Genomic DNA, 25,715 nt, shown 5'->3' with positions numbered 1-25,715 from the left:
GTGCCTACAAAGCTGAAAGAGAAAAATTAAGATCAGAGCAACAGCTTCCTGTAGTTGTGGATTTTAGCAGTCTACACTCTGAAAAACCAAGAAAAGGTCTGATCTGAAGTGTTACGATGATCTTGATGAGAAATTATAAAGGGGAACTTGGTAAAGTTAGGGAGACTGTCAGGACCGCCTTCCCACCTGAAGGGCGCTTCTGGGGCACACGGAACCCCTCCCCTCCCCTCCCCCTCCCGCAGGACCGGACTTTGAGTTGGAAAGGCAGTTATGACAGTTGGAAAGTAGAAGGCAAAGGAGACAGAGATCAGCCCAACACAGAGAGAACTTTCCGATAACTGTACCGACCCAAAATGAGCTGGGCTGCCTTCGGAGGCTCCGAGTTCCTCATCCCAGGATGTATTCAGATAGAGGAGAGATGCCCACTAAGCAGAAATATCACAGAATGGTACCAGGAGGAAAGGAGGGCAGGGGAGGGAAGGTTACGTTACATGTGCTTGTCTCTCCCCTCCCTGGGAAGCCTCTCCCGTAACTCAAAACGCTTCCTCATTTGTATCGTGCTGTGACTGTCACCAACCATCTCTCCATGAGTAGGAAAGAAGAGTTAATATGTTTGTACAGTGTTTCTGAAAGGGAGGTCCAAGAGTTACTTACAGTAGTATTGCTGTGTTATTGTAACAGTCTACTCTAGACCTACTAAACCAGAATCTTTGGGGGTGGGACCCAGGAGTCTGTATTTTAATATGTTCTGTAGGGGATTCTTACTATTAGCAAAGTTGGAGACTCACCGGCTTAGTGGTTAAAAGCACTTTGGAGGTTCGAATCCTGCGTCTACCACTTACTGGGTGATCTTGGGTGTATTACTTAAATTCTCTGGGCCTTAGTTCCCTAGTCTGTACAACGGGGATAATAATTAGTTCCAGCCTCACAGGGATTTTGTGAGATTAAATAAGGTGATGTGTGTAAACCACTTGGCACCTTGTGAGCTGCTGTGATGGTGCCAGGAGGCAAGGAGGGGAGGGGAGGGCACCCCATTTACAATAGTAGATAATGACAGTCCCTCCAATGATTGGGGGCCATAGAGCTGGGAATATAATGCAGGTGCTTATCCAGCAGACCGGTCCATCTCAAACTGATGTGCATCAGAGTTACTCGTGGTGCCTGTTTCAGTGCTGATCCTGGGCCCCATCCCCATGTTCCGAATCAGTAGGCCTGGGGCCGAGGAATCTGTATTTTTATTATGACCCATAATGACTCTGACAAATATCAAAGTTTGTAATACCACCATGCGGCATTTGCTGTTAGTATTGCACGGCGGCTTTGTAGTCAGACCTGTGTGCAAGAACCTGTATTCTAAACAGCTATAACCTCGAGCAAGTTAAGCTTTCTTGCCTCCATTTTCTCATCCATAAAAAGGACCTTGATAATCCCCATTTCACAGTATCATTTTACAAATTAATATACATAAAACACTTTGCAAAAAGTGCCTAGCACGCAGCAAGTGCTCAACAGATTGTAGTTAAAATCCAAATAAAATGCAGCCTCTATCCCTCCTTAGTCTTAGTTAATGATGTGGCTATTATTAAGCCCATTTTAAGTTAATAAAAAATTCTGGTCTTTGTTTTACATTCAGTATCAACAGAAGCACTGAAATTATCTTTTTAAAGATAGGATTCTTTAAAACTACCTTTTATTGCTTAAGAAAAACAGGCCAAATGAATTTGTGTTGGTGGTAAAGTTTGCCATCATAAACACACCCTGCCTCTTGGGGTCCCCCCCCCGCAAGAAGAGATTCAAATGCTATCCCTCTAGATCACACTGGCTAGATATCAGAGATTAAGTACAAGTGGAAATTTTTTCATCCCCCTGCTTTGCAAAGTATTTGACTTAACATTTTCTGTAGGAGGCAATTTTGGTTATTTTTACCTGCCTGATTGATGGCTGGCAACATGGAACTTTGGTTTAATTCTAGACTTCCGAGATATAGAGCCTTAAAGGAGAGTTAACTCTTCCAGCCCAGGGAGGACAGGCCCAGTCATCCTTGGCCTTGGGCACCCCCTGCCCAGGAAAACCCACCTGATAATGGTGCATGTGGATCTCTCTCTGTTTGTGGCCCAGGTACCATTACTACGGCATTGCGGTGAAGGAGAACTCGCAGTATTATGATGTGATGTATTCCAAGAAAGGAGCCGCCTGGGTGAGCGAGACAGGCAAGAAAGAAGTGAGCAAACAGACGGTGGCATATTCACCCCGATCCAAACTTGGAACGTTGCTGCCAGAGTTCCCAAATGTCAAAGATTTAAATCTACCAGCCAGTCTGCCCGAGGAGAAGGTGACCGTGTCTGAAGTGTTACTGGGAGCGGGGGATTTCTCTCTTTCTTTTACACACACAGACGTGCATGCGCACACACACGCACACACGCATGCACACACCTAATTGCAGAATGGTGAGTTTGAAAATATAAAGCTAGAAATCTGAATCAAGTATGGATTTTAGTTAATAATGTATCGGTATTGGTTAACTAGTTATGACAAAGGTACCATGCTAATGTAAGATGTTAACAGTAACTGGATGTGAGGCACGTGGGAAGTCCCTGTACTATCTTCACAACTGTCCTACAAATCCAGTACTATTCTAAAATAAAAAGTTTATCTGTCTACCTATCTAATCTACCTGTCTGCCTACCTACCTACCTATTGCCCTTCCCATCCCTCTATGAGGTTATACTTTCTTATTTCACGAGGGAAGAACCCCTCTCCTCTAGATTTATTTTTTATAGGATAAAGTTTATTTTCCCATGTGCTGCAGAGGATATGGTGAAATCATAATCCCTCAGACAAAGAAGATTTTATAAGTATAGTGACTCAGAGAGTTCAGATCATAGGGTGTTTGGAGGAAATTATCAGAAGCATGAATTTGGGGACTTTTCCCCAGGTTATCACATCTCTAAGGCACCCGTCTTGATGCAGCCCATGTGCCAGCAGGTGCTGAGCTCCTGTCGTCCACAGGTGGTGCTGGGAGCTGGGGTCCAGCAGTGAATAAGCCCTGAGTCCTGCTCTCAGGAAGCTCACAGTCAAGCAGGGGCTGGATGCTCGTACCAGCAAACTAAGTGTATGTTAAACACGTACACATCTACGTTTTGAAACAAAGAATATCTATAGAGAATGCTTTCAATCTAAGAACTAGATAAATCATTATTTTTTCTCAAATTTGCTTTTTTTTTTCCTCAACAAACTTCCATACCACAGCTTTACAATCCTTGGAGAAAGGAAGCTGGAGATAAAATTCTCCTGCTAAGCAGATTCTAGAGAATTTCCAAATGTCTTTTTTGTGATTTTGGCAAAATCACTTCTTCTTATAAATACACACTGGGTATTCACTTTTCAGTATCTCTCAGCTGATGAGAATTTAATGTAAGAAGCCCTACTGAACTCTGCTATGTGCCAGGCACCGTGCTAAATGCCGGATGCACAGGCATGAATAATATGCCATTTTATTTTCCCAGAGCCTACAGTTTCAAAGGGTGGAGAGTAGGGGCAGGGAGAGAAACCTGTGTTTTCCCTCCGAGGGGTGAGTGCTGTGATGGGACACACTCAGGTGCCGTGGGAGCACAGAGGAGGGAGCTGAGGGGCAGAGGAAATCACCTCCTGGAGGTGAGTCTCACTGGGGTCGGTCAGGATGAGCAGGTGTCAGGCGGACTCCATCCCCTCGACAGGGGATAAACGACTTGAAAATTGAAATTCCAAGGGCAGCGGTAATGCATATTAACGTGTGCCTTTATTGTCGATCCCTCCCCACTCCCCACAGGTTTCTACCTTTATTATGATGTACAGAACACACTGTCAGAGAATACTGGACACTGTAATAAGAGCCAACTTTGATGAGGTAGGTCGACAAGTGTTGAGTTGTAAATACGCTGTGTTGAAATATTGTAACAACACTAGCTTCTGTTTCACAAGCTCCTACTACGTGCCAGACCTTCTGGATGCTCTGGGTGCACATTAGCTCGCTTAATCCTCACAGCCATCCTAGTAACCAGGTGCCATTATCATCCTTGTTTTACAGATCTTCTGTGTGAACAGTAGTTGGCATCACCTTTTCTTTGATCTAATTCCTGAGCCTCATCTTGCCCAACTGGCCTACTAGGAAGACAGTTTTGCCAGGATATCATTAGAGCCAGAATTATAGATTCAGAAAACCCACAGGAAAGCTTTCCTATATTTTGGATTTAATCTTTTCCTGAGGCTTATCCACTTCGATGCCTTTGCGCTGGCTACCCTCCATTCTCAAGGTCTGGTCCCACGTGTCTATCAAATCCCACCAGTAGGAGACCAAAATAGAAAATCCAGGAAGCTTACTTTATATAATCATTTTCAATCATTTGCATCTGATTATTTTTATCACTTATGCTTGCAAAGAGTTAAGAGCTTCTTCCTTCTGTCTAATAAGTTTTCATTTGTTAAAAGCCTCCATGATGCCAGGCGTTTTATATAAGTTATCTGACTTCATCCTAATCATAGGAAGACATCATTATCTCCATTTTATAAAAGCTGACAATTCATACAGTTAGTCCTGAGCTCCGAATTCGATTGACTCGACATCTAACTTAACATGGCTCAACCAGAGCACTAATTTTCTGCCCCAAATCTGTTTTCTAAGTCTTCAGTTACCAGCCCCCCCAACCCAGTTGCTCAAGCCGTAAACCTCGAGTCTTTTCTTTCCCTCACCATCCATATCCAGTCTGTCGGGAGGTCCTGTCGGCTCCACCTCCTGAGGTAAACACCATGTTTGTCCACTTCACATCTCACTCCCAGGTATCAGCTGTCACGCTTTACACTGTTCTCCCTCCTTCCTTATTCTTCTCACGCCAAGGAACCAGTGCCATAGGACATTAAATGGTCTAAAAGGCAGAGAGTAGGATGGGAGGTCAAAACTGGATAATACACTTTCTCCAAAGGCTGCTCCATGGACCGAGGACTGAGCAGGGCTCCCTGTGCCTCTTGAACAGGCTTCAAACAGAGAGATGCCTGCAAAAGACACTGATTTTTCCACAGATTTGTTTTACTGTACACAGCTGCTGATCTTTTCAGAATTTCTGCTAGAAACTGACTGCTCAAAATGAGCGAGAGCTAGAGTGAGAGAGTGGGGAGGTGGGGGAGGGAGGAAGGGAGGGTAGGGCTGCATGCAATGAAAGCCTAGAAGGGCAGATGCATTCAGAAGGAATCGATGGGGCAGAGCTTCCTACTCAGAGTTGGAAAGGCAGGCAGGGAGGTCCAGGACCCAGCCTGAGGCTGATGCCCAGGGATAAGCTGGGACGAGGGGACAGCAGAGCACCTTGTCCTAGGGATGCGGCCATCTCCAGGCCCAGCCAGACTGACAGTTAGCCACCAGGTGTCCCAATGGCAGAACAAGAGCCTTGACAGGTGAGCAGAGCCACAGTGGGATTCTGGCTGGGTGACACTCAGATACTTGGGCAAGGGTGTCTCAAATGCTTAGGGCAGTACACTGATTTTTTGGTCCCAGAAGTGATAGAGCCTCCATGCTAACGGTAATAAGCTAACCTTTATTAAGCATCTACTAGGTGCTAAGCGCTATCATAAGTACTTTTTAGGCTCTTTACCAAAGCCTATGCATTAAATCCTCCTTTTATTCCCATTGCACATGTGAAGAAACTGGGAGGTAGAGATATTACACCCATAGCTGGTAGTGGGGCCAGGAGTGGAACCCTGGAAAGCAACCTCCACTCACTTGGATTTTCTTTGTTTTAATTTTCAATCTGGATGAAAACTTTACAGTATTATCACCATTGTGGCATTAACACAACTGTGACTTGAGTTTCACAATTTACAAACCCGACTTCATTCATCACTTTGGTCATGCTTTTGACAATTACCATTTTCCCCATCAGAAGTCAGGGGGGCGTGCTTTTCTCCCCATTCCTCGTCCCCCAGCCTCCCATCCCATGTGTATACTGGGGAGTCCAGGTGGGCTGGGCTGAGCTCAGGTCACCAGGCTGGGCTCAGGGGCGGAGCCTGATCAGAGGAAAACAAGACCCTACTTCTCAGAGGGGCCTGCAGGACACTTCCTGTCACCAGGGCAGGGGCAGAAAACTGGGAAGTGGGCAGCAGTTTGAGGAGAGACACAGGTCTCAGGAATAGGACAGAAGCCCAGCTACCATGTGAAGAACAAACTATCCACGGGACTGACTGGTAGGAAGACAGGCAGACATGGACTCTATGTCATCCATTCCCTGACTTTCTATCTGGCTTTGGACAAATGTCTCTGCAAAATGCGAGTAACAATTTTCAGCTGTAGTAGTGGTATGAGTATTAAATGAGAGTACCTATGCAAAGTTCCTGGCACGTAGTAGGCACTCAGTAAATAAAGCTAATGCCAATAATAATACTACCTCTAACGTATCTGACTAGGGCTAAATACTAAATTATCTCCTGCACTGGATCAGAATCGATATGGGGAACCAGGAATGTGGAGAATGCTATAGGTAGGGGGTTTAAGAGTGTCCGTCTGTGGGAGAAAGAAGAATACGTAGTCCAGGAACCAAGTTGAGCCTATGAGAAGTCACAAAAATTCAGTTATTCCCTAACTTTAAGATGAGCCACTCATCAACGCTGGCTGACGTCTAGATATTCTTAAATGTTGTTATATACACCAGTTAACCACCTTCTATTTCCCTTCACTCCCTTTCTCTCGTCCCACCGCTCTGCCCCCTACCTTGCTCTCTCCCTGACCTGCAACTCACACACCAAAAGACAGGGGTTCAGGAGGCCAGCAGGGGGTTGTCCGCTGTGGCCATTCACTCTGTTTGTTCGTCAACAGCACAGCTGGAGTTCCTGCGATCATCCCGTTAACAGTAACAACTCCATGTTTGAGCGCCTACTATATGTCTGTTCGGTGCTTGTGGTTTGGGGTTGGCGCGCCCACGTAGTTAGGTAGCAACACCTAGCATCCCACAATGGCACCAACTGGCCAGGGCTCTTGGGGGAAAAAGGACGAATTTGGATATCAAGAGGCCCTTGCACTTTATCCAGTTTTTAGTGCCCAAGTCTGAATCAGGAGACTTCTGTTTGTGGTACCTACTCTCCTCCCTTCCAGACGCATTCCTCTTACCGGCAACTCATGCACCGTTCGCTTCCTTTCCAGAACACCCAGGGGCCCCCGGGGCACCAGCAGGCCCAAAGAATAGTGAGTTCTAGTGCTCTGGGCTTTTTCTGAAAGCCACGTCCCACCTCCCCTTCCTGAAACTCCTCCCAGAGCACAGCGAGCGTGAAGGGGCGGATGGGTTAATGTGTTACTCCCAGCGCAGAACAGACCCCAGGCTGCCAGGCCGAGTGCTCCTCCAGCAGTGGGCACGCCACACGGATGCGCAGGGGGAAGACTTGGGACAGGAGGACCAGGGGCCTCCTCAGCCACAGCGGGCTGGGGTGGCCTCTGCCGTGGCAGGGGAAGTAGCTAACAGCATGGCAGACAGGGTTGGCCATGGCTGAGGCCCAAGGCTCTGTTGGGTGGGCGCTGTGTAACCTCATGGTTCTTCTCCTCTCTGTGGGCCGATACAGGTTCAAAGTTTCCTTCTGACTTTTGGCATTTTTTTTTGAATGCCGCCCCACATGCTGCCCGTGCTGGGCTCCTCCACGGTGGTGAACATCGTCGGCGTGTGTGACTCCATCCTCTACAAAGCTATCTCCGGAGTGCTGATGCCCACCGTGCTGCAGGCATTACCTGACAGGTGGGCACACTTCTTGTCACCTCTCCTCATGGCTGGTCCCCAGCATTTCTTGTTCCTGCTTCTCCTGTTATTGAATATAATCGTGGACTCTCTGGGGGCCTCCCTCGCAAAGACCATTAATGTTAGACTTTTAAAAATTAAATTTTATATTTTTGAATATAAATAGAAATGTTAACATTTTGAACCATTTATATGGTTCAAAAGTGAAAAGGTATAATATGGTATACAGTGTAAAGTGCCCCCCGCCCCGCCTCGTTCCCCAGACTCTCACATCCCCTCCCCAGTGCATCAAATACAATCATTTTCTTGTGGGTTCATCCGGATCGACTAGGCACGTGTAACTACTGCGTATAATATACTTTTTCTCTTTCTTAATGAAATGGTGACATGCTGTATATTATTGTTCTGTACTTTGCTTAAAAAAAACCACCTTGGAAGTCATGCCGGACAACTTCCGTGGCCTCCGCAGATGCACTCCCCACTGTGCTCCATGCTACCCTCTGCCTCACGGAGCTCCCTTTCCCCCAGCTCTCCCCTGGGATCAGCCAATGGTGGGGTGGGAGGAGGGGGGGCAGGAGCAAGATCAGAGAGAGGGGCCAGACTGAAGTCAGGAGCTGAACTCTCCGCCTCCCTCCCTGTGAGGTGCCTCAGGCTGGCCGTGTCCCGCCACAAGGCTCTGCTGCCTTCCAGGTTGTCTTTTGGGCATGGAGGTGGGTAACAGCCCCCTGACCCTAACCCCAGGTTGAAGCAGTCTCCCCGTGGGTTCCTCTATGCCTGCCTACACCTTTATGACTTGTCCCTTGTAAATAAACTCTCCTGTTTCAAGTGGCATCTGTTTCCTGTTGGGACGGTTACAGAGAGCGTTGCCCATCGGTCTATAAAGGTGCACATTTACACCTGCATACCGTACCACTGTATTGAATTTAACCAGTTGTCTTGACGTTTCCAGTCTTGTCCTACTACAAACAATGCTGTGACAAATAATGCGTTAACTACCATGTGCAGCACATTAGTTTCCTAGGACTGCAGTAACCAAGTGCCACAGGCCGGGTGGCTTAAAACAACAGAAATGCATTCCCTGACAGTTCTGAAGGCCAGGGGTTTGAAATCCAGGTGTGGGCAGGGTCGGTTCCTTCCAGAGACTGTGCAGGAAGATCTGTTCTCTGCCTCTCTCCCGCCTTCTGGCGGCTGCGGCCAACCCGCGGGGTTCCTTGGCTTGTAGATGCAGCACTCCGGTCTCCGCCTCCGGCTTCACACTGCCTCCCAGTCTGCGTCCAGCTGCCTCTTATAAGGACGCTTAGCATCAGACTTAAGGCCCACTCAACGAATTCAAGAACTCATCTCAACATCCTTACTTTAATCACGTTTGCAAAGTTCCTTTTTTTCCCAAATAAGACCACCTCCACGGGTTCTGGGTGGACATATTTTGGCGGGGGACCACCATTCATCCTACTACATGGAGTATATGTGCAAGATATGTTTCTAGAGGGATGAATTCCCGGTTCAAAGGATATGTGACTTAAACTTTTCTTAGTGGACTTTTAACTTCTCTTATTATGAATGAAATTGAATATCTCTTCATATCTTTAAGAGTGATGTCTATTTTCTTTACCGTGAACTCTGTTCTTAGCCTTCGACTATTTGGTAGTTGATGTTTTTCTCATTGATTTTTAGAAGCTCTTTATTTATGAAAGATAGTAACCATTTATTTGTAATAAGAGTTGCAAATATCTTCTTGTTCTTTTGTTTTTGCCATGCAGGAAATATATTTGTGTCGTTGAATCTATCAGTCCTGGTTTTTATGGCTTCTGGATTTTGTATCATAGTGTTAAAAGTCTTCTTCACTCCAATTATAAAGTAATTTTCCCATCATTTCTCTCAGTAATTTTATGGTTTAATTTTTTACTTTAGAATTTTTGTTCATTTTGGAATTCATCCTGGTATAAGATGGAATGTATGGCTTCATTTTCTTTCCCAGGACTATCCTGTTGTCCCAATGCCATATGTTAATTATTCCATCTTTTCTTCACAGATTTGAGATGCCTCCTTTTTAATATAGTAAATTTTATATGTATTTGAGACTATTTCTAGACTTCCTATTCTATACTATTGATATTTCTATATATTCGTGTTACAGTATCATTCTGTTTGAAGTTTTGTGCTTTTACATATATTTGAATATTTTTTTCTTTTCAGAATTTTCTGTCATGGTCACTTATTTTTCCATATGAATTACTTTAGCATCAGTTTGTCTATGTAAATATATATATACACATACATAACATATATGTAGTTTTATTGGGATTACATTACACTTTCAGGTCAATTTAGGGAGAATAACATCTTTACCATATGAAGAATTCCTAACAGAGAACATCGTTTGTCTTGCCATTTATTCTTATCTTCAATTTTGTGGCCTTTCGGAATATTGTAAATTTAAAAAATATAAATCAGACATTTTTTAAGTTAAATTAATTTATTACATATATTATTTTTTTGTTGCTATTGTAAATGCAGCCTTTTCCTCCATATCTGTTGATTGATGATTATCTATATATCTGAAAGCTATTGATATCTGTGTGTTGTAGTTGGACCTGATCATGTTAGATTTAATTATCTTATTGCTGTATTACTTTTTTGAGGTTCTCTTAAACTTTCCAGGTTTACAATTATATTATCTTTGAAATTTTTCTTCTTTTTCCCTATAGTAATTGGTCAGTTTAAATTTTCTATCTTCTCTGAGATAAGTTTTAGTAAATTATTTCCTACAAATTATCCATTTCTTCTAGATCTTTCAATTTATTTGCTTAGGGTTGAACAAAGTGGGTTTGCAGACTCACTGAATTTCCTTTGTGTCTATGATTATTTCTGCTTTACTACATTTTAGTTTGAGTAGTTATGCTTTCTGCCATTTCTTTGTCATTAGTTTACCTAAATTGTTATTTTTTTTTTAAAGAATCAAGCTCTTGGATATACTTATTGGTGCTATTATTATTTCTTTTTTCCTAATATATTAATTTCTGCTTTTTATTAATTCATTCCTTTTCCTTTAAGTTTACTCTGTTATTCATTTATTAAATAAACATTTATTGGGCCTCATCTGTGTCTGGCCCGATTCTAGGAGCTTGAGTTATATCAGTGTTCCCCCCGCAAATTGACCAAAAAATAGATATTTGACATATTTACTTTAACTTTTGTTTAATAACACAAGTATTTCAGGCTTAGATTTTTCTTTGAGCACTTTTTTAGCTGTATCCCACAGGTTTTAATATTTAATATTTTAATGATTGTTATTTTCTAAATATTTTGCAACTTTGCTGTGGAGTTTCTCTTTGTCCTAAGAAATTTAAAAGAGCATTTAAAAATTTCCAATTCTTAGGAACTAGTGTTTTCTGGTTATGTTATTTATTTTAACTTTTATTGCTTTGTGCTTAGAGGCTGTTTTCTTCACTATTTCTTCTTTTGAGACTTAGTTTAGATTTTGTTTGTTATCTAATACAGGGTCAGTGTTGTTACACTTGAAAAAAAGCAGCGCTTTCTGTAGTCTAGGTACCGACTTTGACATGTATGTATTTGGGACTAACTTTATGGTTATTTATTTCTGAGACATCTTCTCACTTGGAAGGTTAATAAAGTGGTGGGAGTGGGCATCCTTGTCTTGTTTCTCATCTTAGAGAAAAAGCTTTCAGCCTTTCGCTGATGAGTACGATGTCAGCTGTGGGTCTGTCATAAATGGTCTTTATTACGTTGATGCATGTTCCCTTTATACCCACTTCGTTGAGAGTTGTCATCATAAACAGATGTTGAACTTTCTCAAATGACTTTTCTGCATCTACTGAGATGATCATGTGATTTTTAACCTTTGTTTTGTTGATGTAGTGTATCGCATTTGATTGATTAGCGAATATGAACCATCCTTGCATCCCTGGAATAAATTTCACTTGATCATGGTATATGATTCGGTTGGCTAATATTTTGTTGAGAATTTTTGCACCTATGTTTGTTAGTAATGCTGGCCAATAATTTTCCTTTTTTGTAGTGTCTTTGTCTAGTTTTGGAATCAGAGTGAAACTGGTCTTGTGGAATGAGTTTGGGAGCATTCCTTCCCTTTCAATTTTTTGGAATAGAGAACAGGTATTAATTCTTCTTTAAATGTTTGGTAGCATTCATTTGCGAAGCATTCTGGTCCTGGGCTTTTGTTAGTTGGGAGTTTTTTTTAAATTACCGATTCAATTTTGTTGCTAGTAATTAATCTGTTCAGGTTTTCTGTTTGTTCCTGATTCAGTTTTGGAAGACTGTATGTTTCTAGAAATTCATCTGTTTCTTCTAGGTTGTTCCATTTGTTGGCATATAATTGTTTGTAATACTCACTAATGATCCTTTGTGTTTCTGTGGTGTCAGTTTTAACTCCTCTTTCATTTCTGATTTTATTTATTGGAGCCTTCTCTCATTTTTTCTTGTTGAGTCTGAAGGTTTATAAATTTTATCTTTTTAAAGAGCTTCGTTGATTTTTTCTTATTTTTTTTTCATTTACATCATTCACTATATTTACTTCATTTATTTCTGTTCTGATCTTTATTATTTCCTTCCTTCTATTAACTTTGGGCTTTGTTCTTCTTTTTCTATTTCCTTTAGGTGTAATCACAGTTACTTTAAATTCCTTGTGTGATAGTCTGGATCAGTTAATTGCTTTATCTCTTGAGAGTGGGTTCTTTTCCTTAATTTGTGTGTCTTATAATTTTATAATGACTGGCAACACCGTGTAGAACAGTAAAGACCGAGATAAATAATATTTATATAAATGGACATGGCTCTTCTTCTAGGCTCTTACTGTGAGGAATTCAGTCAGTTTATTCAGGAATTCATTGGGTTTGGGTTTTGCTGTTGCTATGATTATATTGTACCACCAGATTCAAATTCTTTTGGGGTACCTTGTGCTTAGGTTGGAAGTTTGTGTGTTGAAAGTTTTTCTCAATGTTACTGCTACGTCCTCAGCTTTAGGCTTTCCCTGTGTACTGCTACTACATTTTTTAGCCTGTTTGGGGATGGGGTGAGGGCAGAGTTCTCTGTTACTTGACTCATTCTTAAACAAGCCCTGTGGTTTTTGCAGTCAGAGTTGGGCATTTTCAGTGATCCTGTCCTCATCCAGAGATAAGTATCAAATAGTCTGAGCCCATGATGGTTTCTACCAAAGTCAGAGCTCTTCCTCTTTATCCTGCCCCCAGCTGCAGTAAGTCTCTCCCTATACTCCAAGGTCAACAGTATTTTCTGCTTTTCCCCTAGCTGGTTGAGGCTTCTGTTCCATAAGGGAGAAAGGTCCCAGCAGGGCTTCATGCTTTTCGGCCAGCGATGGCTGCTCCACGCCTCCAAGCATGCACCTCAGGGATAGACTGTCTCTGTTCTCCTGTCCCGCCTCCAGTCTCTCTCATAAGCACATGGCAAGGTCTATGGGAAGATCTTGTCAAGAGATGTGAACTTCTTTTGCATCTGTGGCTTCCAGAGTTCTAGATATGTTCATGCGATTTCACACTTGGCCTTTAGCAATCTGTGAAAAAATGTGAACTGGATTCTTTTACCCACTTGTGGGGACATCCTGTTCCCTCCCTCTAGCACAGATGAGCCATTTCCCAAGGCTCCTGCTCTTTGACAGTGGCTGTCTTTCTATTAATTCCAAAATAGGTGGTCCTGACCACAGCTCTCTGATGAGTTAAAGAAAAGTTATGATTTTGTAGATTATCTGACTTTTTCCTGTTATAGAGGAAATGACACTCTTCCCAATTTTCCATATTCTTGGTGGAACAGAAACACATCTAAATAGAGTAACCAAGGGGACCTCCAGGTGGGATTAATGGTCAAATTTTGGTCTCATGCTTTCTGCCATTTTTCAAGTGCTCTGTATTAAGACCGAATTATTTTTATAATCATATGTATATGCCCATACAGATACAAAATATATATATATGCGTGTATATATATGTATATGTATATACAGGACCCCTTTAGGGTTTGAGTTACTAAATTCTTTTATATATATGTGTGTATATATATGTATATGTATATAAAGGACCCCTTTAGGATTTGAATTACTAAATTCTTAATTGCGCATTGATCAAATGAATTAGATAATGGCTCAATCTCTACCTCCATTTTACTGAGAAGTTACCTCCTGAGGGATCGGTAAGAGTATACACACCCTTAGAAGGAGCTTCACAAACTCTGAGTACTGCCTGTGACCTCCCAAGTGATCTTGGCACAGAGGCTGGTAGTCATGATTGGTGTAGCAGAAGTAAGAAAGCAGGTTTGGAGTGGGGGAGGGGCTGGGCAGGGAGGATAAGATGTCCGCAAAGCGAAGAGAAGACCGAGATGCGAGAGCAATAGCAACGCCCCTGCCAGAAAAGCAGCAGAAGGCCCTGGTCCGGAGATGAGGAGTCACAAGGCATCTAGAGGTGCCTGTGCAGTTCAGGTATTTACCACGTGAGGCTGCGGTGAAATGACGGTGGTGAGCCCAGGCTTTGGAGCCAGACAGACCTGGGCTTGAATCTTGGCTCTCTGACTTACTTGCTGCATCTCCCTGAGCAAATAAAATAACGGTCTCTGAGCCTCGGCTTCTCACCTCTCCGCTAGAACCTCCTTGTTAGTGAGGATGAAATAAGAAAAGGTGTGAAGTGCTCAGCGCTTGTCACGCTGCGCTCATTAAAAAGTAGCTGCTGTTATCACCACTGTTGCTGTTATACTAGCATCACTGCCGGAGGTCATGCAGGGGGTCGCACGTGTGGAATGGAGATGCAGGAAAAATGCTGAAGCTGGAGCCACAGATGTCTGCACAAGAGGGAGGAGAAAGTGTGTCAGCAGAAGTGCAGGGCAGCCCCTGGGAGTGCCAGCCCGGGGAGTAAGATGGATAAGGGAGAGTCGAGGAAGGAGATGCAGATACGTCAGCAGAGAAAAGGGTCAGACCACAGAGTCTTTGCTCACCATCGAAAGAGAGTATGTCAAGAAGCAGGGTGATGCTCAGCACCATCTGCTGATGCAAGAAGGCGGAGCGGGCTGGGCAGCATCTCTTAGACCAGGTGATTGGGAGGCCAGCTCCTCACCTGCTCATTCAACACCAGGGGAGCCTGAATGTTTAGATTACTCCCAGTAGCCCGGTGTCTGAGTCCCTAAATAGAATCCTTTCCAGGCTGAATCCCTCCTCGCTTTTCTTTAGCTTATAAAATCAAACAATTGTATGAAAGGCCCTGTCAGTGGTCCTCCTGCTTACTTCCAGCTTCTGGACAAAGGCCAGCTCCCCCATTCCAGCATCAAATAATTCCTTCTGGGCAATGTGTCACGCACAGAGAATGGCAAGCCCACCCTCCCTGATGGTCCAGCAGCCATAGGACGATCTCTCCAGGCACTTCTCTACATGTTGACCTCTGTCAAGAGCAGCCAAATATTCTGAGGCATCTTCTCACTTAGGAGTTGGATCCAGCTCTTTCCTGGCCAGAACCATGGAGGGTGCAGAAGAGAAGAAGAAGGTTCCTGCCGTGTCAGAAACCCTTAAGAAAAAGTGAAGGAATTTCACAGAACTGAAGATTAAGCGCCTGGGAGAGAAGTTTGCCTAAAAGATACTTTGAAAGGCAAGGAAGAAACTTATCTATGAAGAAGCTAAGCACCAGCACAAAAAATATAGGCAGATGTACAGACCAAGGTTCAAATGGCTAGGATGGCGAGAAAAGCTGGCTACTTCTACGTACCTGCAGAACCCAAATTGGCATTTGTCATCAGGATCAGAGGCATCAGTGGCATGAGCCCAAAGGTTTGAAAGGTGCTGTACCTTCTTGTCTTCGCCAGATCTTCAATGGCACCTTGTTAAGCTCAGCAAGGCTTTGATTAACATGCTCAGGATGGTGGGGCCATACATTGCATGGAAATACTGAAACCTGAAGTCAGTAAATGATTTCATCTATAAGTGTGGTTATGGCAAAACCAACAAAAAGCCAACTGCCTTGACAGATAACCCTACTAATTAATTGCTCAGTCTCTTGGTAAATATGGCATCATCTGCATGGAGGATCTGATCCACGAGATCTATACTGTCGGAAGATGCTTCAAAGCAGCAAACAACTTCTGGTGGCCCTTCACATGACCCTCGCCATGAGGTGGAATGAAGATAAAGACCACCTGTTTTGTAGATGGTGGTGACGCTGGCAACAGGTGAGACCAGATCAACAGGCTTATTAGAAGGATGAGCTAAGGTGTAGATTATGGTTATTTTTGTAATAAACAGTGCTGCTTTCAAACTGAAATGTTTTGTTGTCCTGGTGACTATTTTGTTAGCCCACCTCTGCCATCCCTTAACTATATGGCAAATTTTGGTGTGTGATCAAATTAAGCGAAATCAACAGCTATTGCATGCAAAACTAGGGTTCAGTTTGTATCTCATGAAAAGCATTCCTTGGGTTTATTAAGGACTTTTCTGCACAAAAGAGAAATCTTTGTTTTTTCCACTTTTGAATTGTGTCATCGAGTTAGCCAAAATGGGTGTAATCTAAGAAAGTCTTTTTCACGGGTCTTTGGGCATGCTTTACAGATGAGATAGTAAAAGCAGTTTAAAAATTTTTAAATTCTGTTGCTGAAATGCAGCTTTCTCAAACTTTGGCTTGCCTGTACAGTGCCATGTACGTGTGTTGCTTTCCTTTTGCATTCCATTTTTATGTTTTTCTTGTTTTGTAACATCTGTTCATATTTCGGTAACTTTTAATAATTCCATTACATATTGTATATATTATGAAGGAAGGAAGGAAATTTGTGCCCATTGATACAAATTATTTCGGAGCATCTAGAGCACTCCTAATGAAACCTGTGAGCAAAAATTTTAAATAGGAAGCTTGGATGTTTTATGGATAACATTCCTGTGTGTTTTATGTATCATCTCACCTAGACCAGTGAACTTTTTTTTTTTTTAAGTCTTTTTTTTTTTTTAACTTTAACGTGGAGTATGTTTAATAAAAGTAAAAATTTTTGGAGTCCTCACTGATTATGGCAAAGGTATGATGCCTAGGAAATAGATGCCCCGTTTAGTTCTTTTAAAGTGATTGCACCAGAATCATTACATTTCGGTATTTGGAAGCTCCTATACAAAATATTTAAGAATTTCATTAAAAAAAAAAAAAAAAGTCGGATCCAGCATGCTAAGAACTGATACTGTTTTGAACTTTTGCTTCATGACACACCGCAGTACTTTTGGTTCACTCAGTATTTGGCGTTTATCAAGCACCTCCTGTGTGTCAGGCACTGTGCTGGGCACGGGCGGGGCAGAATCCCTTTTCTTCCAGAAGGACTTACTCAACTCCCTTCTCTCCTCATACACTCGCATCCACTCACCAGGAAATCCTGTTGGCTCTGCCTTCGAAATAATGTAATCCGACGATAGTGCATTGTTTCCGCTGTTACTGCCCTCACCCAGGCCACTCTCTTGGCCAGACCCATGCAGTAACCTCTGACCAGATCTCTCTGCTCTGTCCTTGTCCTCCTAGAGTTGATTTTCATAACATAAGCCAAAGTAATCGTTTTCAAACATAACGGCGGGATCGCGGGTGTTGAGATTAGTGAAGGGAGCTGAGAGAGTGGGGAGATCGGCAATTTCAAATACTGTCGTCAACACTTGAACAAACTTTTGAAGTTGGGAAGGAAGAGAGCCAGGCTGCTACCTGGGGCACAGCTTCCCAGGCGGAGGGAGCAGTAAGCACAGAGGCCCTGGCGAGGATGGCAAGGGCCTGGGGAAGCAGAAAGGAAGCCGGTGCCTTGGGGATGGAGTGAGCGGGGGCAGAGTGAGAGAGCCGGAGTCAGAAAGATAAAGCGGGGATAATCTGGGTAGTGCCTTGTGGGGAATATATCGGAGGTCTATCCAGCTGAAGATGGGGAGACACTCATTTCACTTAACAAACACTTCTTACGTGCCTCCTAGGTGTCTGGCACTATGCTAGTTGCTGAGGATACACTGATAAGAAAAAGAGACATAGTCCCTGCCCTCCTCATGGAGCATAAGTCTAGTGGGAAGTGGACATTCATCAGATAATCACACAAGTTAGTGTCTAGTTTGCAAGTGTCACAGTACAGGCTCCTTCCAGAGGAATCGCTAGGGGCTCTGACCTAGTCTCAGGGGGCTTCAGCGAAGGTTTTCCTGGGCTGAGATCAGACGGATGAGTTGCTGAGTAGGTAGAGAGGAGTGGGATTTTCCTGGGTGAAAGGAAGCCAAGCGCAGAGGCCCCGCGGCGGCAAACGACCAGGCAGAGGCCGGTGGGGCTGAAACGTGGATGATGGGTGAAGATGCAGGACCAGGCTGGAGAGGACAGCAGGGCCATAGTGCGAACCTTTGGGGTCACCGTGAGGATTTGGGTTTTTACCCTAAGAATAATGAAAACATCTTGAATTTTAACCAGAAAGTGAAACAGATCAGGATTGCACGTGTTTTGGCAAAATTCCCATCGTGACGGGGTTGGAGGTGGGAAGGAGAGCAGGGCGGGGACACTGTGGAAGCCACTGCAGTGGCCTAAGTGAAGGATGGTGATAGCCTGGAGTATGGAGAAAAGAGGGTGATAAACTCTGCACTACCTGGTAATGGGGAGAGAGTCTCAAAACTAGAAAGACGGGCGGGGACACTGTGGAAGCCACTGCAGTGGCCTAGGCGAAGGATGGTGATAGCCTGGAGTATGGACGAGGGTGAGAGGTAACTCGGAGGTAAACTCTGCACTACCTGCTAATGGGGAGAGAGTCTCAAAACTAGAAAGAGGAACCAGACGTTCGAAGCCTCACGATGTGACGCAGTGAGCAGCACAGGGGCCACTTACAAAGTTTTCTTGCCTCAAAAATTGTAATGGATTTAATCAAGTCTTTAGGCCAAACTGCCATGTTACGGGAAGCACACAGGATAGACGAATAGGATAAATGGCACTACAAGGAAGGAATCGGCCAAATCGGAACGTGGGACATCCGATGGAACAAATAACATGACGTTGCCAGTAAACCAATGGCATGAAACATAATTTTTTAAAAGGCTTAAGAAACAGAACAAGGCAATGTTATCTGTTTTATGCAATTTGTAGACCTCGTTTGGATCCTGATTCAAACAAACTAAAAGATGTCTTTGAGAGAAAGAGAGAAATTTGAGTACGTATTGGGCTTTAGATAATATTAAGGAATCGTTCATTCTGTTAGGTGTACTAATGGTATGGTGGTTTTAAGTGTGTGTGTGTGTGTGTGTGTGTGTGTGTGGACATATACATACGTATTTAAATGCACGTTAGAAATGCATTCTAAGATTTTGAAATGAAATGATATCTTGAATTTTCTTAAAACACACCAGAAAAGAGTGGCATGTGATAAAATGGCAAAATGTTGCTAATTATTGAAGCTAGGTCCAGGATACTTTGAAGTTTATTATACTATTCTCTCTATCCTGGGGCATATTTGAAATTTTTAATAATAAAAAGTTAACAAACGAAACTTCGTGGGAAGAAGAGTTCACATGGAAATAGGGAACACAAGAAGAGAGCCAGGTCTGACGGGGAAATGAGGAGCTCAGTTTGGACATGCTGGGTTCGACGTGCCTTTGGGACTCCTGAATGGGGAGGGGTCCTCTAGGCAGGTGGAATCCTGAAGACCTCTCCAGAGTTATACAAGTGAGTGTAGATGGCGACTGGAGCGGTGGGCACGGAGAAACTATCCGAGGAAGCAATAAAGAGTGATAAGAGAGGGCCCAGGACTAGACTTGGAAGAACCGGAAGATGTTAATGGCCAGGGAGAAGGGGCTGAGCTGGGTGACTGAGGAGGAGTGGCCGGAAGATGGAGGGGTCACGAATGCCCAGGGAAGCAAATGTTTCCCAAAGGAGCCAGGGCGAACAGCCGAATGCCGCCAAGGGGTCAAGCGAGATGAGAACCAAAACGAGCCCATTGGGTCGGTGTCCCGGATGGAGGCTGCTGCCTGGCTGAGAGCCGTTTAGACCACGGAACGGGAATGAAGTCGGGGGTGAATGGGAGGGGCGGAAAAGGAGACAGAGTAGACGGCTCTTCGAAGAAGCAGGTCTGTGAAGTGGAAGTCAGAGGGCGATGGCTCGAGGAGTGAGGAAATAAGAGCGTGTTTTTTTGTTTGTTTTTAAGGTGAACCATTCTTGAACGCATTCACACGATGAGAGGAGTGATCCAGGAGAGATGAAAGGGTGGAACAGGCAGGAAAAGGGGCATGTGAGGCTCCCGAGAAGGCAGGAGGGGATGAAATAGGGGCTGGGCCCTATTCCAGGCAGGAAGGGAGCGGAATGCCAATGAAGCTCTTGCTTTTCCATCATCTTCCCTGAGAAGTAGGAGGTGACGCCACCTGCTGGTGGACGGGGGGGTGGGGTGGGGGGAACTGGAGGTATGAGGGTCATGGAGAAGGATGGGATTCATCATGGAGAAGAGAAGAATGAGTGAGCGGAGGAGCAGGGTGAGATTGCCCAGAGAGGCAGAAGTTCATGACGATGGTCTGACGGGAGAATCAGCGGGAGCCTGAACCGGGGCAGGGTAGGCCGTGTTGGTGGCAGGCAAGGATGGTGTGAGTGTCAACATGGGGAGAAGTCCCTGTGGTGGGCCAGACCGAGGAGGACTTTGTGGAGGACACTGGACCTAAGGCTGAGCAGGACACCCCGGAAAGGGTGTTCAGTGTCTTCTCAGCTCCAAATTCCCATCTCATATTGTAACCTACTGCCACCCCCTGACCTTTCACCCCTCTAACCCCTTCCGACCGCCTGCCCCCAAAGAGTCCTTGACTCTCCAAATCTGATATGGTTTCAAGTTCCACATCGGGGTTGTTCGCCAGCTTAAACATACACGGTTGCTTTCCAGTTCCTGCCGAGCAGCAAGCAGCTGGGTAAACCGAGGCCCGGGCCGGGCGGGCAGGCACAGTGGTACACCGTCACAGGTCCTGTCCCGCTGGGGGTTTCAGACAAGACTGGGCAGCATGAAGAGAAGAGGCCAATTACCAACCGGCGCGCTCAGGCCCGCTGCCCACTGTCCTCACCCCTCACACCAGGCTCTCCGGAAAACACGAAGGATGGTGTTTTGCTGGCAGGAAGCGTTCTGGATGCCGCCGAGCCGTGCAGCGGGCTTTTCTCCACACTTGCGCATGCTGTGTCTTCCTGTCAGCCAGCGCTGGCACCGGAGCACATTCTATTAGTGCCCTTCTCAGACCCAGCAGCTCCCCACAGGGCTTGGGCTGCCAGCCCTGTCTCTGAAGTTGCTCTATGAGTGGCACCTATTGGTTGTAGCCAAAACACCATTAGGGGAAATAAAATCCTGTAGGGCCGATGGGAAGGACCGGGCAACGCGGGAGGCGCTTAAATGCATCATTTCTCTTTCCAGCTTAACTCAGGTGATCCGGAAGTTTGCCAAGCAGCTGGATGAGTGGCTAAAAGTGGCTCTCCACGACCTCCCAGAAAATTTGCGGAACATCAAGTTTGAACGTAAGTACTGAGCTTGAGGGCAGAGTGCCAAACAGCTCACGTAGGTTGTTAATAAAATAATAATAACAGCTACCATTTACTGTTTGTTACTATAAAGCACCAAGTATTATGCTTAGGGCTTTCTATACATTAACTTATTTAATCCTCACAAAATGTTTATTGCTAAGCGGCATACCTCCTTCTATAGAAAAGAAACAGGCTTAGAGACGTAGTTAAGTAGCAGAGGTGGGACTTGCTTTGAGGTCTGTCTGTCAACCCCAAAGTTTCTGCTCATCACCGCCATACTCCTCACCTCATGTAATCCTCACGTCATCTCAGTAATGTCGGAAACAGTCTCCCTCATCTACAGATGAGGCTCCACGAGGCAGAGAAACATTCCCAAAGCCACCACACGGCCGGTAACTACGAGCCAGGCGTCAAACTCCAGTCTGTCTGACCCCCGAAGCTTGTGCCCACAAAATGGTGGGAGCAGGAGGCAGGAAACAGCTGCGGGGCTGTTTTCACACATTCGATTCCCCGCCTAACAAGAAAGCCAAGTTAGTATTTCTCATAAGGGGCCTGGGACTGTGAATCTTTTCTCTGCCGAGCGTCACCTTCCGTTCCCCAGCGTTAGTTCTGCCTGAGAAAACCGGTCCTCTCTCCCTGTGTCCATGTGTCCATACTTGTGGGAAGACTCACGTGCTGTTAAACGAAGTTGAAATGATTTTGAGCAAAACAAAGTTTTAAGATATATGTTTCTTAAAGCCCCATTTGAATACGGCTTGCCATTCTTGCCCCAAATCAGTGCCCGCGAGGAAAACGAAGGAGATCAAATTACCCTCTCTCCACAGGCAAAGGGAGCCCATTCAGCGGCTCTGAGGCCGCCTGCAGTGCCCATCACCTGTTGATAAAGCCCGCTTTATTTCACGGTTCTCAGTTCTTTTCTTTTCACAAGCACTAAATTCCACATCACAAAGTTAAAGAAAAAGTAATTAAGGAGATGGATTAACGATTGATTGGCCTGGAAAATTAGAAGTTCATCTGTTCGCCCACCCCAATCCTCCACCCCACGCCCGATTTTTCAAACCAGGCCGGCTCTGAGGACAGGTTACAATAATCCAAGGGACATTTCTGACTTTCTTCATCAGTTGAGAAATTAATGAGAGGAATGCCTGCACCCATTTTAATTATGCTGACAAAGCAAACCTGTTGAAAGTTAGCAGCATGGAGCTTTTTCTTGGGCCGTACACCTGTGAGTCCCTGGAGACACCTACTCTTCCCAGGGAGCCTTGGGGTGCACCTCGGGAATGTGGAAACACACTACTTCAAATGACTCTGTAAGAACGAAGACCTTAGGCAGACACCTGACTTGTCTGCTTAGAAATCCACAGATAAAAGGTCACCCCACTTCGAATCACATCCGCTAAGAAACAGGATCATCAAAACACGCAGAGACGTCTTGGAGCTCATTTGATAAAACTGACAGATGATGAACGCAGAGCCACGTTCAAGGTGCAGCCCTGGGTCCCATCTGAGGAACAACCCCCAGCACCATACAGCACTGAGGCTCCATCAGGGTTTCCTATTAGACAGATTACTTTTTAAAGGGCCTTCTTCAAAGCTTGCACTTGATTCCTGCAGTTAGTTATGGGGAGAAGTGATTGAGCTTGCAATTAGTGAAGTGAAAGACAACTAAATAATTGCTTTTTATTCACGGTTGATTGACACTACAATTTCTCACATCTGCCAGTGTGGCGTGGGGGTGACTTTGAAATATGCACCCTAAATATCAGCGTTTTAGGAAACAGTTGTCCAAATGGGAGAACAAAGAGTCAAATGCAGGGTTTTGCCAGTGGGCACCTAATATGTGGTCAGATAGTGAGACAAAGTTAGGCAAATAAGAAAGCTACTTTATAAGAAAGCTACTCTTAAAAATCTGCCCCCAGATAATCCAACATAGGACCATAAAGCCTGTAAACATTTCAAACTCTTTTCTTCTTGCAGTGTCAAGAAGGTTTTCCCAAATTCTGAGACGGCAAACATCACTAAATCATCTTTGCCAGGTATGTGTCCTGTGTTATGTGTTCTAACTACTGCTAAGTCATCACAAAGGAGGACAAACTCACAGAACAGCTCCCTAGAGGATCTGTCGAGGAGCGGCCGTGTAACTTTAATTTCTACAGATAGGGAATAAAAATGTTAGCAAACCACTAAATAGTTTCAACGTACATACGAAATAATTTCTGGTGTCACTTGCCCCTTAACCTTTCAGATACGTCCTAGATCCACGAGTTTGTGTCTTCCTTAAGTAAATAAGGGTTTCTCTGCCACATTTTGGGCTTGGATAATCCTTCGTCGTGGGGAGTTGTTCTGTGCATTGTAGATGTTTAGCAGCATCCCTGGCCTCTACCCACTAGATGCCAGTAGTGCCACCCCCAAGTACCACCTGCATTGTGACAATCAGGAATGTCTACAGACACTGCTGGACGTAGCCTGGGGGCACAGTATCAGCCCAGGTAGCAACACTGTGGTCAGTGATTCAAACAGGTAAAGGGGATGAGCTGTTTGTTGTACTTCTTGTCATCACAAAAGCATTCGCAGCCCTGAAGTATATTAAATATTTATCCAATTTTGTTTTTCCAGATTTCTGTTCTATTTACCACAAAACGACATGCTTAATATAAAAAATTCAAACATGACAAAAATGTATACAGTAAAAAGTAGATCTCACTATCACTCCAAAGTTAAAACTTGATGGCATTAAGCTTTGCATTTCTATTAGTTTTGTATCTTAAGGAAGGGACTCTATAAAATATTAATGATCTTAAAGCAGAAGGGGCAAACTGGTGGCTACAGGTCAAATCTGGCCCTCAGATCTCCGGTGTGGGGTTATTTTTGCTGGCTTTGCATGTGTTCAGTTTTTGTTTTTTGTTTTTAACTTAATCACTAACAAACGAAACTGGGAGATGACAGCTAAACACCCAGATTTTCTGCAGATAAAATTTTAAGAGCTGGAAACCCTAGAGCTATTTTCCACCAGGCTAGGAATCACCTGGATGGGCCAAGCCTTTCTCTTCCGTCTAGCACTGTCCTCATCACCCCTATTTTCTCTTAACACTCGGCCCGCCTCACTCATGGGGATCCCTGGCTTGGAAGAGCTGGTCTCGAGTCATCTCAGGGAACTGGACGTGGTCTTGGTGCCTCCCGCTGGGGCTCAGTTTAGAAAAGCCTCTGACCCTTTAATGCACATGTGGGTCAAAGCATCCACACACATGGCTGTAAGCACCTGCACACGCGTGCATGCACACGCACACACACACACACACACACACACACACACACACACACACATTCCGCTCTCACACAGACAGGATGTAATTTAACCAGCGAACGCTACCTTTCCGTCTTCACTGGGCAGCTATCAGACACATCCCTGGATTAGCCAGAGGACCAGGGTTAGTGCTGGGAATGAAACACCACGGACTCTCTTAGCTAGCATCCCAGTGAGCTTTCCTAAACACACACGAGGCAAGTCAGACTAAACGGTACCCAGCCAAAATCTCACCCCAAATACTTAAACCCAAGATCTAAATATCCGGGCCCTTCCAGATACACTAAGCACGCAACTTGGCCTCACATCTCCGCCATTCATTCCACAAAGACTTTTGGGTGCCTACTGTGTGCCGGACACTGCGTAAGCTTAGTGGTTATTTGCTCTCCTCAGAAAAAAAATAAATAAATGAACCAAAAATTATTTAAAATGGTAAGTGTCATAAAGGAAACAGAACGGAAATAGAGGACAATGGGGCATGTAGGTCCTATTTAGGTAAAGTGGTTAGAGATGGCCTCACCATGGGAGTGACATTTAAATCGGAGCACATGTGACAGAAGGGTCGGCGTGGCAGGGGCAGGGGAAGAGAAGAATGTTCCAGCCGGCAGGGACGCTGTGTGCAAAGGTCCTGAGGTGTCACACAATCGCTACAGAGAGAACAACCTGAATAACAGAAGCCTCCTTTATGGAGCTCTTACTCCCCGAACTATGCACTTTTTAAACATTATCTCAAGAAAGGCTCGACAGCACCCCTCCGTAAGAGGCGGGTACTGGTACCTCTCCATTTTATAGCTCAGGAAACAGGTTAATCTTCTCGCCCGCCCCAGTCAATCAGCTGGTCAGCAGCAAGGCCAGGATTTGAACGAGATATATTTGAATCAGAATCCTAGACCTCTGCACTCAGTTGTTCTCGTTATCTTCAGAGACTGACCCAGCTCACATGTTCATATGTTGTAGGCCTCTCTGGTCTTCAGAGAGTTCTACAGTGATTTAAATAAGATTTTACTTGTGCGTTGACAGTCTGGGTGTAAAAGGTATTGTCAGTATTTACCCTTGCCTGGAACTTCACAAGCACTAGGAGACATTTAATGTCCATGTGTATTTGAAGTCTTTTTTTTTTTTTTTTCCCATTTTATTAGAGACTTTTGAGGAAGCCACGGCTCGTGCGCGTGCTCGCTCGCTCTT

General features: G+C 44.5%; 1 protein-coding gene, 1 long non-coding RNA gene and 1 pseudogene across 2 annotated transcripts in view; 2 read left to right on the top strand and 1 right to left on the bottom strand.

Annotated features, from left to right (window-relative positions):
* The window catches only part of LOC112481887, an 8,282-nt gene extending 3,396 nt beyond the window's left edge, over positions 1 to 4,886 (bottom strand). The window contains exons 1-2 of the long non-coding RNA XR_003047096.1: positions 4,729 to 4,886; positions 2,077 to 2,193 (exon numbers count right to left, since the gene is read on the bottom strand). This is a non-coding gene — a long non-coding RNA (uncharacterized LOC112481887). The remainder of the gene's footprint in view (positions 1 to 2,076; positions 2,194 to 4,728) is intronic.
* RFX4 (regulatory factor X4) overlaps positions 1 to 25,715 on the top strand; it is a 120,881-nt gene that overhangs the window by 55,581 nt on the left and 39,585 nt on the right. Inside the window, 5 exon segments of the mRNA XM_006914517.1 lie at positions 2,119 to 2,332; positions 3,809 to 3,886; positions 7,576 to 7,745; positions 21,120 to 21,220; positions 23,204 to 23,262. Of these exon segments, the coding sequence (XP_006914579.1) occupies positions 2,119 to 2,332; positions 3,809 to 3,886; positions 7,576 to 7,745; positions 21,120 to 21,220; positions 23,204 to 23,262 (622 nt within the window).
* LOC102884748 lies at positions 15,233 to 15,978 on the top strand (annotated as a pseudogene).

The sequence above is a fragment of the Pteropus alecto genome, unplaced genomic scaffold, assembly GCF_000325575.1.
Source record: "Pteropus alecto unplaced genomic scaffold, ASM32557v1 scaffold94, whole genome shotgun sequence".
In the NCBI taxonomy this organism is placed as follows: Eukaryota; Metazoa; Chordata; class Mammalia; order Chiroptera; family Pteropodidae; genus Pteropus; species Pteropus alecto.
The sequence above is the reverse complement of the archived record's forward strand: the minus strand, read 5'-3'. Positions and strand labels throughout refer to the sequence as shown.